The sequence below is a fragment of the Mirounga leonina genome, unplaced genomic scaffold (assembly GCF_011800145.1).
Source record: "Mirounga leonina isolate KUSES-001 unplaced genomic scaffold, KU_Mleo_1.0 Mir_154, whole genome shotgun sequence".
Classification (NCBI taxonomy): domain Eukaryota; kingdom Metazoa; phylum Chordata; class Mammalia; order Carnivora; family Phocidae; genus Mirounga; species Mirounga leonina.
In genome coordinates, this window is record NW_023270389.1 from 45473227 (window position 1) to 45492621 (window position 19395).

Genomic DNA, 19395 nt, shown 5'->3' on the forward strand with positions numbered 1-19395 from the left:
GCCACACTACTTTTAAAAAGATGTTACCTTTTCATACTCCCCCCACCCCCCGAATGTAACCTTAGTGATGAGAACCTATGTGAAGAGATTTTTGAGAGCTAATATGCTGACTGTTAGCATAACACTAGAAATGTTCCACAATCTGTTATACATCTCCACAAAATTGGCCATTGTTGTATGAATTGGCAGGCAGAGCTCATCTCTTCTCCACTCCCATGTCCTACCTCCTCAGACCTTCTAGGACTTCCTGGGGGAATTTGGAGTGTGGAGCTGGTCTAGGATAGATCTATGATAGGTTAAGTAAACCAAGCCAGCTCCGGGTAAACCAAAAATTCTTTCACTTTTTCCTCTTGTCCCTGTCTCTGACCCAGAGCCTTTAAAGAGTATTTTTGACTTGTGCCTGGTTGGTACTACCTATGCAGATCTCTTCATAAAAAGCAACTGAACAATAATAATACTTTTGATATTGTTCTCACAGTCTCTCCTTGTCTGTCTTATCCATTGCTATTATTTTTAGTTCACACCCTCAAGATCTCCAGCCCAAGGGCAGTACAGGGAAAGCAGTGAGGCGCACTGGTTTGGCAATCAGCAGCCTGGGTTCAAGCCCAGGTTCTACTGTTCATTAACATTGGCCTTTAGACAATTGCTTAAACTCTCCAAGTTTCAGTTTCCTTAGGTGAAGAATATTGTTAGTATTATTAATGCAACCTACTCCTATTTTTGTCCTTTTCTCCAATTTGCTTCCCTTACTCTATTTCTCACTCATTGTCTGAATGATTTTGCTGAAATATAACTAATTTTTTTTGATCTTCAGCTTCAATTCCTTCAGTATCTTTCTATGCCCTCAGGATATGATCTAATCTCTAATCAGCTTTATGCAGCTACAACCCCACAGTGTCTTACCTCAGGCATCCCCTGTGTGTTTCCTGTCTCTATCCTGGGCTTTTCTATGGATGTCTTGGAGCAGGATATCCAAGAAATCAAATCTGCATCTGTGTATGTGGGACCCAAAAATGTGGGGTTGTTTGGGCCCCATGGGGTAGGTCATTGGCCAATGAGAATGGGAGGTGATGAGTAAGTACTTCCCCTTTTACCACACCGGCTCCCCTTTCTCCTTCACAAGAGTCTTGAGACACCTAATTTCAGGGCTTTTAGTCAGTTCCATGGGACCCAGTAACTGGTAGCATATAGCAGAGGCCAACTTCCTAATGTACCCTTACCCAGGCTCTCCCTTCTTCCCTACTTCATTCCTCCTATCCCTCATGCCTGCAGCCTGGGAATCACACCCAGACCTTCATCTCAGACTCTGCTTTCTGGGGAACTTCTGCCAAGACGGTCAGATAATTTTACAGCTGAGATGAATTTTAGAAATTGTTTAGTATGATGGGTTTATGAAAGACAGAACTGAAGTAATTAGTGGCTAAAGCAAAACTAGATTCACAGACCAGTGCTCCTTCCAACCTCATAGAGACTGTTTTTAATAATAAAAGCAGGAAACGGGCTAGGATATATTGTTATTTCTGGGCAATACTCTGACTTAAGCAGTACTGTCCTTTTTTTGCCCAACCCTTCCTACCCCCACCCTGGGCCGTGCCCTCTTCCTAACCCAATAATTTCTCCCAATGTGTTTTCTTAGTATTCTCGGCTGACTGCCTGCCAAAGTCTACTTTCAGGGACTCTTTTATTTTATTTTATTTTATTTTATTTTATTTTATTTTATTATTATTTTTTTTAAAGATTTTATTTATTTGACAGAGAGAGACACAGCGAGAGAGGGAACACAAGCAGGGGGAGTGGGAGAGGGAGAAGCAGGCTTCCCGCGGAGCAGAGAGCCCGATATGGGACTCGATCCCAGGACCCTGGGACCATGACCTGAGCCGAAGGCAGTTGCTTAACAACTGAGCCACCCAGGCGCCCTGGACTCATTTATTTTAAAATGTAAATAAGATTTCTGTCCACAGGCTACCTTGTCTCCAGAGAAATGCATTTCAACAGAGATCAAACTTTATTGAAAAGGAATAGAAGAGCCCAGGTGCGTCTCTCCTGTGTCACAAATCATGTAGTCATCAATTACATGAGACTAAAGTGGAGACATGTATCTGGGATTATGGAAGATAAATGTATATTCTACATCCATACATATATAAGTACAAATGCTTTCTGAGACACTTTCCTTTCTTAACCCTCTTTTCCTACCACAGTGCCCCCTGGACCTTAAGCATATTCTTAAGTGCTACCACCCACTTAGATATCAGGATGTTAGTGAAGCTATAAAAGACTCTCTGTAAACAAATAGATAAAAAAGCCCCCCCCCCCCCCCAGTTCTCTGTTTCTTCCAAAGCATTGTGTCTCCAGTGCATATGCACAAAGGTCAAACTTTCAAAACTGTATCCTCAAATACATATAATAGTAGGCATAGTACTTAAGTTTTATTGTGAGCTTACTACATTGCTAAGGCACTGGGCTAAATTAAGTATAATTGTTCTTAGATTTTATTCTCAGGCAAAGAAAGACAATGATTCTAGAGAGATGGGAAACAAATGAGGCAAGTTTTCCCAGTTTACCATCTTCAGAGAGTTTCCAGGTCATGATGTATATAGGTGGAACCAAGGTAGAACCTAGAAGGCTGCCTGGGTTGAGGAGATAGAGGTGATTGCTCAGGGAGACTAAGAAGCTTGAGTTTGCAGGAGAGAGAACCAGAAGGAGCTATGTAGATAGAAAACTCCAGAGATCTGAATGGAGTCCCCCTTATATATTCAGCTGAGTACTGACCAGCATATGCATGTTAGAAAATGGCCTAAGGCTGAGGAAAGAACCACTTGAAATGTATAAAGATAACTGTGTCTACACTCACATGGGGATGGAAATAGGTCCGTCCCCACCAGTCAGACTGGGAAACCTCATGATTCACAGAGTTTTGGTAGAGTGACAGATGGGTCTTTGCTCAGTAATGGGGAAACTAGTTCTAGACTGAATACTTCTTTGGTCTGACCTAACAAATTTTAACAGTAAGTCCCAAAAGGCTCAAACTGTTTCCAAATAACTTAACTCTGCCCCAGAAAAAAGCTCAAGAATATTTATAAGAATACAAAAATTTCCCATACCCCAAAGTAAAATTCACAGTGTCTGACATCTGGATGTATTATGAGGCCCAAAAGGAAGCAAAACAATACAACCCATAACAAGCAGAAAAAATCCATTGAAAGTGATGGAGAACTGAAACAGACGTTAAAATTGCCAATCAAGAACATTAAAACAGTTACGTTAAGTGTATTCCACATATTCATACACTTAAAATGAGACATGGAAGATATAACAAAATCTAAATCAAATTTCTAGAGATGAAAAACACACTGGATGGGACAGAATAGAATAGGCAGTGGAGAAGAAAAGACGAGTGAACTTGGAGAAATAGCTATGGAAACTATAAAAAAAATGAAACCCAATGAGAAAAGAACATAATAATTAAAAAAATGAACTGAGCATCAGTGAGCTGTGCAACAACTTCAGGTGGCCTCATATATGTGAATTGGTGTCCTCACAGGAAAGGACATTATTTGAAGAAATAAAAGCCAAAAATTTCCAGTTTTGATGAAAACCATACACTTACATATAGGAGAAGTTTGATAATCCCTAAGTATAAGAAAAATGAGGGGAACCACACCAAGGCACAATCATAATCAAACTGATTAAAATCAGTGATAATAAGAAAACTCTTAAATGCATCAGAGAAAAAATAGATATATTTATATAAAGTAACAAATGTAAATATGATAGAGATTTCTTACTGGGAACAAGGAAAGCAAGAAGATAGTGAAGTAATATCTTTAAAGTACTGAAAGAAAAATGAAAACCTGTCCATTTAGAATACCCAGAAAAAAAAAATCTTTCAAAATCAAAAGTAAATAAAGACTTTCAAATGCACAAAAGTGAAAGATTTTTTCACCAGCAGAACTACACTACAGGAAATATTAAGACAAGTCCTTCAGGGAGAAGGAAAATGATACCACATGTAAATCTGGATCTATACAAAAAAGTGAATAATATACCAGAAATGGTGAGTATCTCAGTAAGTATATTAACTTTTTTCTTATTATTTAGATCTCTTTAAAAAGCAATTGTCTATTTAAACAACAACAAAAAATCAATGTAGTGTGGGGTTTAAAATATAGTAATGTAAAATAAAATGGATGACAATAGCAAAAAAGTTGTGAGGGGAGTAATGGAAATATACAATTCTAAAGTTATTTTACTATACATGAAGTAGTGTTATTCTTTGAAGGAATATTGTGATTGAGTTTATCTCCTATAAACCCTGAAGCAAGCACTGAAATAAAGAGTTATAGCTAATAATCTAGCAATGGAGATACAAAGAATCATAAAGAATATTCAATATACCCCAAAGAAAGCATAAAGCAGGTAGAAAAGAACAAAGAACAGAGGGAACAAATAGAAAAGAAATTGAAGATGGTAGATTTAAGTCTAGCCATATACCTAATCACATTGAATGTAAATGGTCTAAATAGCCCAATTAAAAGGTGGAGATTATTCGATTTCATAAAAAAAAAAAGTGAGACTGAATTGCATGGTGACTACAAGAAACACACTTCCAGTATAAAGATACAAATAGGGTAAAAGTGACAGGATAGAAGAGGATATATCATGCTAATACTAATTGAAAAAGCTGGAGTGGCTATATTATTATCACCAGATATATTTCAGAACAAATAATATTACCAGGGATAATGAAGATAACTTCATAATGATAAAGGTGTCAGTTAGTTAAGAGAATATAATAACTCTAAATGTTTATGCATCTAATTATAGGGCTTCAAAATGCATGAAGCAAAACTCCCAGAACTACAAGAGGAAATAGACAAACCGAAAATTATAGTCTATGATTTTGACTGATGGAATAGGCAGAAACCAGTAAGAATATAGAAAACTGGAATAATGCTATCAAAAACTTGACTTAATTCACATTTATAGAACATTCCACCCAACAACAAACATTCTTTTTGAGTGCTCCTGGAACATTCACCAAGATGGATCACTTAATCCTTATTAGGTAGGTACTATCATCCTTAGTATTTACAGTTAGGTAACTGTAACTTAGTATTTACAAGTTAGGTAAATTGCAGGAGATACACAGTTATAAGGTGTCACCGCTGGGCTTTGAACCCAGGGTATCTGACCCAGAACTCTTCATCACTAGGCTCTGTGACCTTCCTTGAACACCTGGAACAGCTCAGCTCTCAGTGAAAACTCTAGGACTTAGAATGCAATCCTTTTTAAATAAACAAAGGAGTAGGCTACTCAAATAGCATTCTGTAAATACTACTTGGAAAGGAAGTACTTTCCCAGTCTCCTCTCATATTCCCACTCAGCCCAAATGGCCTGTCTGCTTCCTTTAAGTGACATGACTTATAGGTATCATAAACTCAGGTCCCACCGCTGCTGGGTCTAAAAAAGAAGACAGTTGCAGGCAATAAAATGCTGATGGGAGCTTGCTCTCCCTCAGGCTGCGTCTGTGTGTGAGAGATGGGTGGTCTAATACACAAACGAGGATGGATCAAGATGCACGTTTGCCCCTCTTTAGAATGCCAGGATCCAGACAGCAACTCCTTTTCCACCAAGGAAATACGTTTTTATTAAAATGAAGCAAAGACTCTCTAGCTTGTGGTTGATTTTCTCTGCCTACCTTCTTATCTCTGTTATTAGTTCTAAAATGTATATAATAATTACAACATGGAAAAACTTTGTAATGTTTTCCAGGGCGAGGTTTCCTTACTTATCGGCAAGAAAATGCCATGGAGGGGGAACACCTTTTTAATGGATCTTTGGCTGAGACTTGGCACATGGTTGTTCTATGGGAGGAAATGTGAAATGGGGATATTATTCTGCCTCACCATGCTAAGAGGAGGATTCAAACTGCTCAGGAGCATGAATTTTGATGATGGAATTAAAAAAAAAATCAGTTTTCTCTTCAGTATGCACTCTTTGTCCTCATCCATTCCACTGGACCCTCATCCAGTCTTCACATCCAGCTGCCTTCCCTTCTGTCTTTCCTAACTACAATCAGTGGCTCCCCAGTTCCTGCTGTCCCTCTCATTTCCCTCAACAGCCCCTTTCCTTTTCCTCCCGCGACTGGCCCATCCAGCTCTCTCCTCCCTCCCTCCGCAGTCCCTGAGGAGATCAAAGAGTGACAGTGAGGCTGCCTCCGGGAGACACGTTTCCAGCTCCCCCTCCCGGCTGGGCTGAGTTGTGGGCTGCGAGACCGGAGGCTGGGCCGGGGCGTCTTGGCTTCGGGGGGGGGGGGGGGGGCGGATTAGGAAAGCGGTGTCTGCAGCAGGACTGCATCCAAGAGAAAAGTAAAATCCCTTTGTCCTAGTTAGCGTGGTGTCCCCTCAAGTTTGGGACTTGGCCGCACATTCTTGAGAGCCATTGTTCGCCCTGAAGTTCTTAGGTCAGGAGCAGCGCCGGCGGGAGCGGAGCGGACACCGGGAGCGCGTCCCTGGTACCGAACTGACCCTAGCGTCGGCGGAGAGAGAAGTCGCCCTCCGGGAGGGGGGCTCCAGCGCCTAGGGTGGGGGGCAGCCGCTGGCCAATCAGGAGGCGAGGCCGCGCCGGGCTTCCCCTCCGCGCTCGCGAGCGAGCGGCGCACAGTGGAGAGTTGGGAGCCTGAGTGGCCGGCCGCGGCGGAGAGCGGCGGCGGAGAGCGGCGGCGAGGGCGGCGGGACTCGGCGCGGCGCCGCAGGGCTCGGAGCGGCCCCCGGGGCATGGGCCGGGCGCGCTGCCCGCTCTCCGCGACACGCCGCGCGCGGCCCGCGGGCACCTAGCCGGCCCGGAGGAAGCTGCGTCCAGACAAAAGCTGCCGCATCTCCGCCCGCTCAGCCCCTGCAGGGCTGCGGGGTTGGTGCCCGTCCCCCTCGGATTGTCGCCTCCAAACTTTTGCTAGTTCAGAGAGCTTTCGAGAGCCTAATGAGTTGCTCTGAGAGGAAGCCCCCCGCGTGTTGTTAAGGAGGGCTAAGCACCGTGCTAAGGCGACCAGGAGGAAAAAAAAAAAGGGGGAAGACAAGACAATGATTTCCTGGGACATTGTCCACACCGTATTCCTGTTTGCTCTTCTTTATTCTTCCCTAGCTCAAGATGCAAGCCCCCGCGCAGAGACAGGGGCTGCGGAAATTCCCGAGGGGGCCTCCACCTTGGCTTTTGTGTTTGATGTGACTGGTTCCATGTATGATGATTTAGTTCAGGTGATCGAAGGGGCTTCCAAAATCCTGGAGACGTCTTTGAAAAGACCTAAGAGACCACTTTTCAACTTCGCTTTGGTGCCTTTCCATGATCCAGGTAAGGGAAATATTTATTCTTTGTGTTTGTTATTTCTCATGATTCCCTTATGTCTTATGCTCCGAAATTATTTCAGTGTTAGGAAGTTTCCAAACCTGTTTTTTTTTTTTTTTCTTTTAATGTGTAGCCGAAAACCATTGTAACAAAGACTTGCTCTTTGGCATCTGGCTTGGCTCCCCGGCTCCTCCTCAGGTCTTGTAGGTGCTTGGGCAGTGACCCCCAAACCTGGAAGTGTGGAATTGCAGTAAAAAACCAGACCCCAGAGTCCTGAGCAAGGACGTGGAAACTGGAGTTCATTGACTTTTTAATTTCAGAGCTAAAGAATGCTTAATTATGAAGGCAGATTTGGACCTGGGTATCCAGCAGCGCTGCTCTGAGAGCTCCCATCCCGGTCGAGAGCACACTCAGGACAACTCTCACATGAGAGGGGGAGGAAAAACCTGTTGTGTGAGACGCAAGGAAGCTTGTAATTACTGGTGGAACCGAAGGGATGAAAATAAGAGAGAGGCCATTCATTTCTTAACTGAATCTATTCATCTTTGCCCCCAAGTCATCATTACTTCGGTTCTCAGATGGGTAGAAACATTCTGTCCACGTCTCATCCAATAGAAATGCATGTAATTTGGTTGTCGGTGCTCTTTTCAAGGTAGTTGAAGCAAATTAACTGTACTTTTCCCCCCAAAGCCATGGCTTTCAGCTGCTCTGAGGTAATATGATCCTATTTACTTTTTTCAGTTGCTATTTCAAGTGGCACCTTTCTGTGAGGCTCAGAGGAGCCCTCCTTGTCATTGCCAAGGGCAGCATTGCGGGGGGGGGGGGGGGCGCCCTGGGGCTCGCTGTCTGACAGCCACCTGAGTTTCATTAGCACAAGTCCCTGCCCGGTTGAAGAAATACAGCAGTGGTTTCTTAAAAGTCCTCCCCCACTGTTCTCCCACATTTTTCCTGCTTTGAAAGTCTCTCTCTTCACTTAGAAGACCTTGCTTGACACAACCTCTTCACAATGGGAGCTTGATATTGAGAACCTCAAATTCTTTCCTTGTGCATTTTGACAAACATATGAGTTCACATTATTGCTAGGTCTTAAATGTGGCAGGTTCCAGCTTTCTAAAAAAAAAAAAAAAAAAAAGCATGGGGAGAAATTTAGAGGGAAAAGGAACTTTCTGGGATTGTTTTGTTGTTGTTGTTCTTCAAATGATGAAAATAAGAACCTAACATACTTTTCTGGGACATATAGAAGAGTAGGGTAGGTATTTCTACATTGATTAAGCACGAAATGGTCTGCATATTTGAATAAAGAATTAAATGGTCCTCTACTGTTTTTACTGTCTTAGTAAGACACCTCATGTGTTGTTTTGATTTATTAAATGTCAAGATGCCAGTTGTGATGCAGTTCAAGACTTTCGCTGTTTTGGAATAGCTTAAATATGTTTTTTCTATGGGGCTATAGCTGAAGTTGGCTAAAAAATAAAGTAAAAATTGTTTTCTCTAATTAACATCACAGTTTACTCCAAAAGACTCTTACAAAATGATGTTGGTGCAAACAACACAAAAATCACCTCCCGTCATAAGTGGAAACTGGATCACCATGATATTTTGATGTGATATGAAAAATTATTGGAATAAATTGTATTGTGGTGTGCCACTTTCCAGTTGTTACCAAATGGGAAAGTATGCTGTAGTTGACTTTCCTGTGGTACTTGGCATGCTATAGCTTTTAGAAGTAATATGAGAAAATGATTAAATTGGTTCCATAAAATTAATTGCATGTATAATTCCACAAAATTAGCGTTATTGTGATTCAAAGTACAGAGAAGTGGCCAAGTGTTTATGTTGTCTAAGACTATTTAAACTATTTTTGAAGATAAAGAGGGAGATAGAAATTAAAACATACTAATAACCTTTAATTTAGTTTGCTAATTCACTTTACTGGATTATGATATTATCTTTGTGTGACATTTGCGTGTTTGTGGGTGTATGGTGTGTGTAATCATTTAAGAGTTTTTGATTCTCTTGTTCTTTTGATTGGTGATCAGCCTGGAATGGCAGAAAGAGCCTTGAATGGGGATTGGCTGTTTTACTAAGTGACGTTAGAAAAGTCAATTTAGGGCGCCTGGGTGGCTCAGTCGTTAAGCGTCTGCCTTCGGCTCAGGTCATGATCCCAGGGTCCTGGGACCGAGTCCCACATCAGGCTCCCTGCTCGGCGGGAAGCCTGCTTCTCCCTCTCCCACTACCCCCGCTTGTGTACCTGCTCTCGCTCTCTGTCAAATAAATAAATAAAATCTTTAAAAAAAAAAAAATAGAAAAGTCAATTTACTTGTTTCCTTGACTATAAAATGAGAGAATCGGATATGAGCAGCTCTAAGTTCACTTCTTTTTTTTTTTTTTTTAAAGATTTTATTTATTTATTTGACAGAGAGAGACACAGTGAGAGAGGGAACACAAGCAAGGGGGAGTGGGAGAGGGAGGAGCAGGCTTCCCGCAGAGGAGAGAGCCCGATATGGGACTCGATCCCAGGACCCTGGGACCATGACCTGAGCGGAAGGCAGACACTTAACAACTGAGCCACCCAAGCGCCCCTAAGTTCACTTCTGACTATGACATTTTATGGCTGTCTGTTTTACTTGTGGTTGTTTTTCATAGCTCCTAACACATATCCTTACCATTGGGTGCTACAACTGACGAGAGAAATAATGGGTGGACTTTAATACAATAATTATAACCTTGACTACTTACAGCTTTTCAAAGCTGGGTAAGATCCGAGGTATACTCTAAGGCATTTGACAAAAATCTTTAGGCCTTTGTACACGATTGCTTTGGGCTTCTGCATTACGGTTTGGCTCAAGGTGTGTGTGTGTGGGTACAGGTAAAAATTAAAATACATAGAAAACACAGGCATACGTGAGGCAGAAGTGAAACAGTTTAACAAGGAAGTGATAAAAGTCATTCAGAAAATGTGCATGTAAAGAAGCCGGTGTCAGGAGGACCCAGAACACACCCATGGTAGGAGGAAGTACCAGAGAGGACGAGGATCATGAAAAGTCAAGCCAACCTTTTGATGCTGACTGTGGTTAAGATGGGTTTTTCACTTCCGTAATAACATTTAGTGTATTAATTTTTAACAGCTTCACTGAGATATAATTCCCTTATTATATAATCACTCATTTAAAATGTGTAATTCAGTGGTTTTTAGTTTATTCACAGGTACATGCAACCATCACCACGGTCTGGAACATCCTCATCACCTCCAAGAGAAACCCTGTGCCTTTTACTTATCAGTCCCTTAGCTCCCTATCATCACCCTCCCAGTGCTAAGCAAGCACTAATTTACTTTCTGTCTGTAGATTTTCCTGTTCCGGCCTTGCATCTGAATGCAGTCATATAATATGTGGTCTTTTTTGACTGGCTTCTTTCACTTAAACATAATGTTTTCAAGATTCATTCATGTTATAGCATGTGTCAGGATTTTATTCCTTTTAATGGCTAAATGATATTCTATTGTGTGGGTATACCACATTTTGCTTATCTATTAATCCATAATGGCTACTTAGGGTTTTGGCTATTATGAATAGTGCTTCTATCAACATTTATGTACTAGTTTCTGTGTGGATATATGTGATGTTGTAATTTATTAATAAATATATATTTGGTCTTCATTCCCATTTCTTGCATAGAGCTCCTAAAACCCTTGTAATATCCTAAGTGATGAGAGCCATAAAATTGCCTTTTGTTATGTTAATAGAGTAACTTTTTAGATCCCACCTAAGGATAGAGGCTGGTTGCCAGGAGATTCAACCATGTGATTAGAGGGTTGGAATTTTCAGTCCCACCCCAGACTTCTGGGGAGGAGTGAGGGGTGGAGGTTGAATCACTTGCCAGTGGCCAGTGATTTAATCAGTCATGACTATGTAATGAAGCCTCCATAAAAACCCAGTAGGACAGGGTTTGTATTGCTTTGGGGCCATTCACATGAGATTTGGGGAGAATGGCACTCTCAAAGAAGACATGGAAGCTTCACACCCCTTTCCGCATACCTTTCCTCATGCATCTTCTCCATCTGGTTGTTTCTGAGTTATATCCTTTTATAAAAAACTGATAATCTAGAGAGTCAGTGGGTTCCCTGAGTTTTTTGAGCCACTCTAGCAAATTCATCAAATTAAGAAGGGGGTCGTGGGAGCCTCTGATTTATAGCCAGTTGGTTGGAGGTACAGGTAACAATCTGGACTTGTAGCTGGCCTGGGGGTGGGGTGGGCAGTCTTGCAGAACTGAACCGTTACCCTGTGGAATCTGGTGGTGTCTGAGAATAGCTTGTTGTGATGTGAGGAAACCTCCCCATCCCCACATTGACATTGAGTGCTCACAATACAGAAGAACGTATGTTTTCATTTCTCTTGGGTACGTACCTAGGAGTGGAATTCCTGGATCATAGTAACTCTATGTTGAATTGTTTGAGGAACTGCCAGACTGTTTTCCAGAGCATTTATACCATGTTCCATTCCCACCAGCAGTGTGTGAGGGTTCTGATTCCTTCACATCTCATCACCACTAGTTTATTATTGAACTTGTTGATTCTTACATTTTAATTTTTGCTGTGCTTTTTACGACACTCAAAATTTGTTTCTTTCTTAGCACACAACTTTCTGAGGAGGGCTGATGGTTTTCCTCTAATAACAGCTCCTTTTATCATCAGTCTTCCAATTCTCTCTGTAAGACAGGTACTAGAGACAGAAGAAAGAGAATGGGGCAGTGTGGATAAATGAGTCTCTTCATGTAAAGAAAAATTCTCTTTCATTATGTCTCTGGTTTTTCCCCAGGGTATCTTTTATCTGTCTTCATTCATTCATTCATTCATTCATTCATTCATTCATTCACTCACTCACCTATTATGTCTCAGTCTCATCGCTTCAGACACTGGGCATACAGTTGTCTGAATAAAACAGACAAATGCTTCTGCTCTCATAGAGCTTATATTCTACTGGCAGAGGCCACCGGCAATGAGGAAAATAATTAAAATATATATGATATGTTTGTTGGTGGTAATTGGTCTGGAGAAAATAAAAGCAGAAAAAGAGCATGAGGAGTTTGAAGTGAGTTGAGTGTGTTGATATTTAAAATGTGGTGGTCAGAGAAGCTCCCAATTGAAGAGGTCACATTTGAACAAAGACTTGAAGGAGACGAGGGAGGAAGCAATGAGGATATCTGAGGAAAGACTTTTGCAGGTAGAGGAACAATAAATGAAGTGTTCTGAACATGGCAAGAGCATCCTGACATGTTCAAGGAACCACGAAAAGACCAGTGTATCCAGAGCACAGTGGGGGATAGGGAGAAGTTAGGAGGTGAGATGAGAAACATGGTGGGGCACACCATGAAAGGGCTCATAAGCCACTGTGACTTTGGCTTTTCTCTAAGTGAGATGCAGAGCCATTTTAGAGTTTTGAACAGAGTAGTGACAGGATGTGACTTATGCATACATGTAAATCATTCTACTGTTTGAAAATAAAGGAGAGCAAGGGCAGAAACAGGGAAGATAGGAGACTATCATTCAGGCACAAGAGGATGGTATATCGTGGGTGAATTTGGTAGCTGTGGAAGTTTGGGGAGAGAGTTGGATTCTGTATATATTTTGAAGATTAAACCATAAAGATTTAATGATGTGTGAGGAAAAAGAAGACAAGGCTGATGCTAAGGATTTGTCTTGATTAAATGGAAGCATAGCATAGCCATTTACTGAGATGGAGAAGAATGAGCAAGAAGCAGGTTTGAGAAAATGTTTGGGAGGATGAGGCTTTAATTTTTGGATATGGTTAAGTTTGAGATGTTTTTTGGTACCCAAGTGGAGATATTAAGAAGGCAGTTGGACATATGAAATTAAGGTTCAAGAGAAGAGGTCTGGGTCAGAGATATAAATTTGGGATCCAAAGGTATACATATAGATATTCAGGGCCGTGAGTCTAGATGAGCCACTGAGGGACTGATTACTTGAAGAATAGTAAAGGTCTGAGGACCCAGCCCTGGGACAGCAATTGTTAGCAGTCAGAGAGATGAGGATGAACCAGCAAAGTAGCCTAAGAAATTGAAGTCAGGGAGGGAAAAGAAGAGTACATTATCCTAAAAGTCAAGAGAGGAAAGTATTTTCAGGAAGAAGCACTAATTGGTTAATTAAGAGGAGGCTAGAGAATTGGCTAGTCAATTTAGCAATATGGGAGTCATTGGTGACTCAACAACCATAGTGAAATGTAGTGATGGGAGTGAAAGGCTGTTTGGAGAGAATTCAGAAGAGAATGGGAGAAAAATAATTGGAAATCTTTGGAATTATATTGTTTCCAACTACTGGAATGGTTACTTTGTTCATGAAGCGAAAATTGAAATTAGTTTTGATAAATGATTCAACCAGTATTTTACAAAGTGCAAATTCAACGTATTAGAAAGAACATCCAATTTGGAACTGAAGATTTGTGTTATTTTCCTTATTCTGTCATTTGAGCAAATCATTCAACCTCGACAGACTTCTGTTTCTCTATTTATAAAATTAGTGCCTTGGTAGGTTATTAAAGTTTGTGATTTTTAATGACTGTAATATGGTGAAAGATAAGTGACTGCAAAGGAATTCAGAGTAGCAAGGACTTGATTCATTGGGAGAAATATCAGCTTACTTTCTCTGTACTTAAAGAGTTTCATTGTAATAAAACCTGTGAGCCCTCAGTGACTTTGTATATTTCTTTCTGCAAGACCTACAAGGTGTTAAGAAAGCACTCTAGGACTTTTATGAAAAGATTCTCTTAGAATATTTTTCTGAGCAATAACAAAATCACTGGAAGCCATAATGAATAGAAAGATTTTTACAAAGAAAATATTGCACATTTAGACTTTGAAAACAAATTTATATGAACTAAACTTCAAATTGAAATATTTTGAGTTCCAGTATGTAGAGGAAAAAGAACTACAAAGCTATTAGTCTCCTTTTGCTTCTAGCATATTCTACAGGAAGAAGGATTTTCATGAGGAAAAGGATTGGTCTTTAAAGTCCAAGAGAAATCCAACCAAAGGCAATGAACTAACATTTAAGAGTGAGAGATTTTGTTTGGACAATGATAACTCTCTTTCCTAGGATGATAGAATATTTTAACCTGAGAGAGTACAACTATGTCACTGGATGTTTTATGAGGGTATCTAGAGGTGTTTTTCTATGTACAATGAAAACTTTCTCCCAAAATATTAGGACCAAATTTTGATAAATCAAATATGTTAAATGTGTTAGGGATGTTTCTATTTAACCAAATCCTTCTGACTCCCACAGAATGGTGGGGTTTTTGTTTTCGTTTTTGTTGTTGCTGTTAAGTTGAAGAGCACCCTTCTGATTGATTGTTGGTAAGTCAGAATTTGGTTTTGCTTATGGTTTGTCTCTGGTCAAGCAAACAGTACCCATTCTCAGTGGTCTTTATAATTCTGCTTACCTACCTTTTTCTTTGACTAGACATTAATCTCCTTGGGCAGGGACTGCCCCACTTATCTCACAGGCCTGGAACACAGTAGACACATAAAAAATGTTTCATGAGTGATGAATGAATGAATGAATGAATGCTGGAAACAAGAACCAGTGATTTCTCTGGGCATTTTAATCTTTGCCTTTCATTTCTGTGACTTTACTTTCTATTTTTTAAAGATTTTATTTATTTATGGAGATTCCTCAAAAAGTTAAAAATAGAGCTACCCTATGACCCAGCAATTGCACTACTAGGTATTTATCCAAAGGACATAAACATAGTGATTCAAAGGGGCATATGCACCCCAGTGTTTATAGCAGCAATGTCCACAGTTGCCAAAGTACAGAAAGAACCCAGATGCCCATTGACAGATGAATGGATAAAGAAGATAAGAAGATGTGGTGTGTGTGTGTATATACACACATTTTATGTATATAAATAATGGAATATTTATCAGCCATCAAAAAGAATGAGAGCTTGCTATTTGCAATGAAGTGGATGGAACTAGAGGGTATTATGCTAAACGAAATAAGTCCGTCAGAGAAAGACAAATATATGATTTCACTTATATGTGGAATTTAAGAAACAAAACAGATAAACATAGGGGAAGGGAAGGAAAAATAAAATAAGATGTAATCAGAGAGGGCGACAAACCATGAGACTCAACTATGGGAAACAAATTGAGGGTTGCTGGAGGGGAGGTGGGTGGGGGGATGGGGTAACTGGATGATGGGCATTAAGGAGGGCACTTGATGAAATGAGCACTGGGTGTTATATGCAACTGGTGAATCACTAAAATCTACCTCTGAAAATAATAAAACACTATATGTTATTAAAGTGATTTTAAATTAAAAAAAGATTTTATTTATTTATTTGACACAGAGAGAGAGAGTGCATGAGCAGGGGGTGGGGCAGAAAGAGAGGGAGAAGCAGAATCCCTGCTGAGAAGGGAGCCTGATGTGGGGCTTGATTCTAGGACCCTGGGATCATGACCTGAGCCGAAGGCAGACGCTTAACCAACTGAGCCACCCAGGCACCCCATGCAACTTTTCTTTTTAAATCATAACAATCAGAAGAACAAAAATAAACAACATAATGATTTACTAATTCAGCCTTTTTGGTGATACATACGTCCCATCTAACACTGAGTATGATTTGGAGGTATCATTGTGATCCAGGTAGTGCCTGAGTCTTTGGGTAGTCATTGAATGTTTGTATAGCAGGTGAATTTGGGGAAGGGTGGATTTCTATGCAGTCTGGAATGGCTCAGCTGAATTACCTTCTATTTTTTACTAAACTGGCTGCAAAAGTGTCACAACAAATAAATTAATTTCTAAGGATCACTGTAAATAAAAGATTCACATTATAGGTAGTTCTCAGAAGTCTACAGGGATTTTCACTCAACCTTGGTTTTATTTTTTCTGATAAATCTCCATGAGGATTCCCATCTCTATGGAGAATAGGAAAAATTTAAAACTGGACTTATGTCAAATGTAAGGTGAAATCATATCAACTTTCCCTACTTGAGTGATACTACAGTTAAATAAGACAGTATATATGAAAATCCCTTAAAAGTGGTATAGAATCAGTGGTGTTGCTCTTACTGAATGACTCACATTTGTCAATAAAGATTGAATGGGTGCTGCAGAGGAGCCAATTATTAAGAAAAATAGTAGAATATTTATACAATAAGACTAAAAAATTAAATAGAAAAATATCCCCTTGATAATGTGGCTATTAACCTCTGGGCAAAGGGCAATTCAAACAAGTTCAAATGTAGTACTATTCTAATAACATTCACTGCTTGAGAAGCATGAGCTCTTTGCTGCACTGGTCCCTTGAGCCCTTGACCACTGCTTTATAATTGGGAAACCAGCAAGAGAATTTAAAAATCCAAAGATAAGGCATCATATTCATTGATTCATTCATTTATTCACTTACTCATCAGTCAATAATAGACTTCTTACTATTTGTCAAGTACTGTGGTAGGTACTTTTGATCCAAAAATAATGAGGCATAACTTAGAAGAAGTTAATAGTCTCTGGGGAGAAGAGCAAGAGTAATAGCAATATTATATACTACAATACATTTTATAGTGGAAAGAAACACAGGGGGCTGTGTGAGCCCAGAGCAGTGCCCCTGATTCAGAATTCAAAAGGTGATGGACCCTAAAGTGTTTCTGGAAGTATAGCCTGAGCTAAAACCTGAACATAGTGCATGAGTAAAAGTAGTTTAATCAAAATATTAAGGAGTTTGGATTTCATCCTGAAAGCTATCAGGAGCTTGGAAGGATTATAAGTGAGGAGTGACATAATTGGGTTTTCATTTTAGATCTCTGTCTCTTGGATGGATTGGAACAAGGCATCCTGAGAGCTGAGAGCTGAGAGCTGAAATCTGAGGCAATCACAGTAATTCAGGGGGGAAATATTGAGGTGACTTGGATTAAGGAAGAAGGTTATAGATTTCTGAGCTATTAGCAAAGTCCAACGGACTGGACTTGGCCCTTAGAATATGTGAAAAAGGGAAATATGAATTCCTGCTTAGGTTAAAATATGAAATTGGCAACAATTGAAGAGAAAATGTATGTAAAGTTAACTTTAAGAGATACCGTTACTCTCAGGCCAGTAGTCTTGATAATAAGCTCCTTATACATTAAGTTGACTAAAATAAAGTATCAACCAAAAGTATGGGGGGGTCAACAATGAAAATGAGAGTCACAGAAACAGCTAAGTCATTGTACAACCAAGTTCTTTATTTTAATTGAGGTATAATTGACATGTAACATATTGAATTCAGGTGTACAACATAATGATTTGTTATTTGTGTATATTGTGAAATGATCACCACAATAAATCTAGTGAACATCTGTCACCATACATAGTTATAAAAATTTGTTTTCTTGTGATGAGTACTTTTAAGATTTACTTCTCAGCAACTTTTAAATATGCAATACAGTGTTGACTCTAGTCACCATGCTGTACACTATATTCTCATGATTGACTTATTTTATTACTGGAAGTTTGTACTTTTTGACCCCTTCACCCATTTGACACCCTCCGCAACCCCCATTTGGCAACCACCAATTTGTTTTCTATATCTATGAGCTTGGTTTTGTTTTCCACATATAAGTGAGATCATACAGTATTTGTCTTTCTTTGTCTGACCAATTTCACTTAACATCATACCCTCTAGGTCTAACCATGTTGTCGCAACTGGCAGGATTTCCTTCTTTCTTATGGCTGAATAATGTTTCATTGTATATATACCACATTATCTACTCATCCATTGATGGATATTTAGGTTGTTTACATATCTTGATTATTACAAATAATGCTGCAATGAACATGGGTGTCCATGTATCTTTTTGAAGTAGTGTTTTTGTTTTCTTCAGATAGATACCCTTGTGGTATTGCCGAATATTATGGTTGCTCTATTTTTAATTTTTTGAGGAACCTCCATACTGTTTTCCTTAGGGGCTGCACCGATTTACATTCCTATCAACAGTGCACAAGGGTTCCCTTTTCTCCACATCTTTGCCAACATTTGATATTTCTTGTCTTTTTGATAATAGCCATTCTAACAGGTGTGAGATGATATCTCATGTGGTTTTGGTTTGCCTTTTCCTGATTACTATGATGTTGAGCATATTTTCATATACCTGTTGGTCATCTGTATGTGTTCTTTGGAAAGATGTCTATTCAGATCCTCTGCCCAGCTTTTAATTGGATTGTTTGGGTTTTTTGCCAAGTTCTATCTAGGGTTCAGGATGTTAGTTCATTCTACACTTAAATAACCAGTCCACCCATCAGTAACATTCTAACTGTGGCAATAGACTGTTTATCTTTATAAATATGTAATGATGTCATTACATATTTGGATCATACTATTAACTCTCCTTGTTTTGATTGCATGCTCACTGAACAGCCTCCTGATAATTTAACCTAATGCACTTTCCTTATGGGGAGAGAATGCTCTGGTCAGACTTGCACATACATCAGATTCTCTAGACAGTTGTATTCTTCGCTGGTAACTCATATTTTGGCATACCAGTTTTATGCATCAGTTTTTATTGTTTAAAATATTCTGACAGTGTCAAGTTCAAGTTTTTGAGTTTGTAAGTCTGAGGAGCCAGACCTTGGTTGGTAGTGAATTTAACAAAGTAAATGTCTCCCTGTGTGGGTCTGTTTGGGTGGCCTGTCTGTCTCCAGGTATCATTCCTCAAGCATCTCCAAGTGTCAGTATTAGTATGAATAGTGCCAAGTAGCTGTTCTGTCCACTTGAAACTTATATAGATGACAGCTGAAGCCATTGGAATAAATGAGATCATCCAAGGAGAGTATGTACACTGAGAAAAGAAAGAAGACAGGGTAGAACTATGGAGAACACAAACATTTAAAAGACAGAAAAAGGCAAGTTCATAAAGGATTCTGGAAAAGAGAGTCCAGGAAAATAGGAAGAGAAACTTGAGTGGACAGCATTTGGAAATCTAAGAGGTAATTAGTTTTAAGCAGGAGAGGTTGCTAATTCTGTCCATTTATAAGGTTACAGAAAATAAAGGCTAAAC

At 39.8% G+C, this 19395-nt stretch overlaps 1 protein-coding gene across 2 annotated transcripts in view; it reads left to right on the plus strand.

The window, feature by feature from the left end:
- The first annotated feature begins 6730 nt into the window (after positions 1 to 6730).
- The window catches only part of HMCN1 (hemicentin 1), a 482021-nt gene continuing 469356 nt past the window's right edge, over positions 6731 to 19395 (plus strand). For both annotated transcript variants that reach the window (XM_035010675.1, XM_035010676.1), the window contains exon 1: positions 6731 to 7350. In XM_035010675.1, coding sequence (XP_034866566.1) covers positions 7083 to 7350 — 268 coding nt within the window. In that variant the 5' untranslated portion in view covers positions 6731 to 7082. The remainder of the gene's footprint in view (positions 7351 to 19395) is intronic.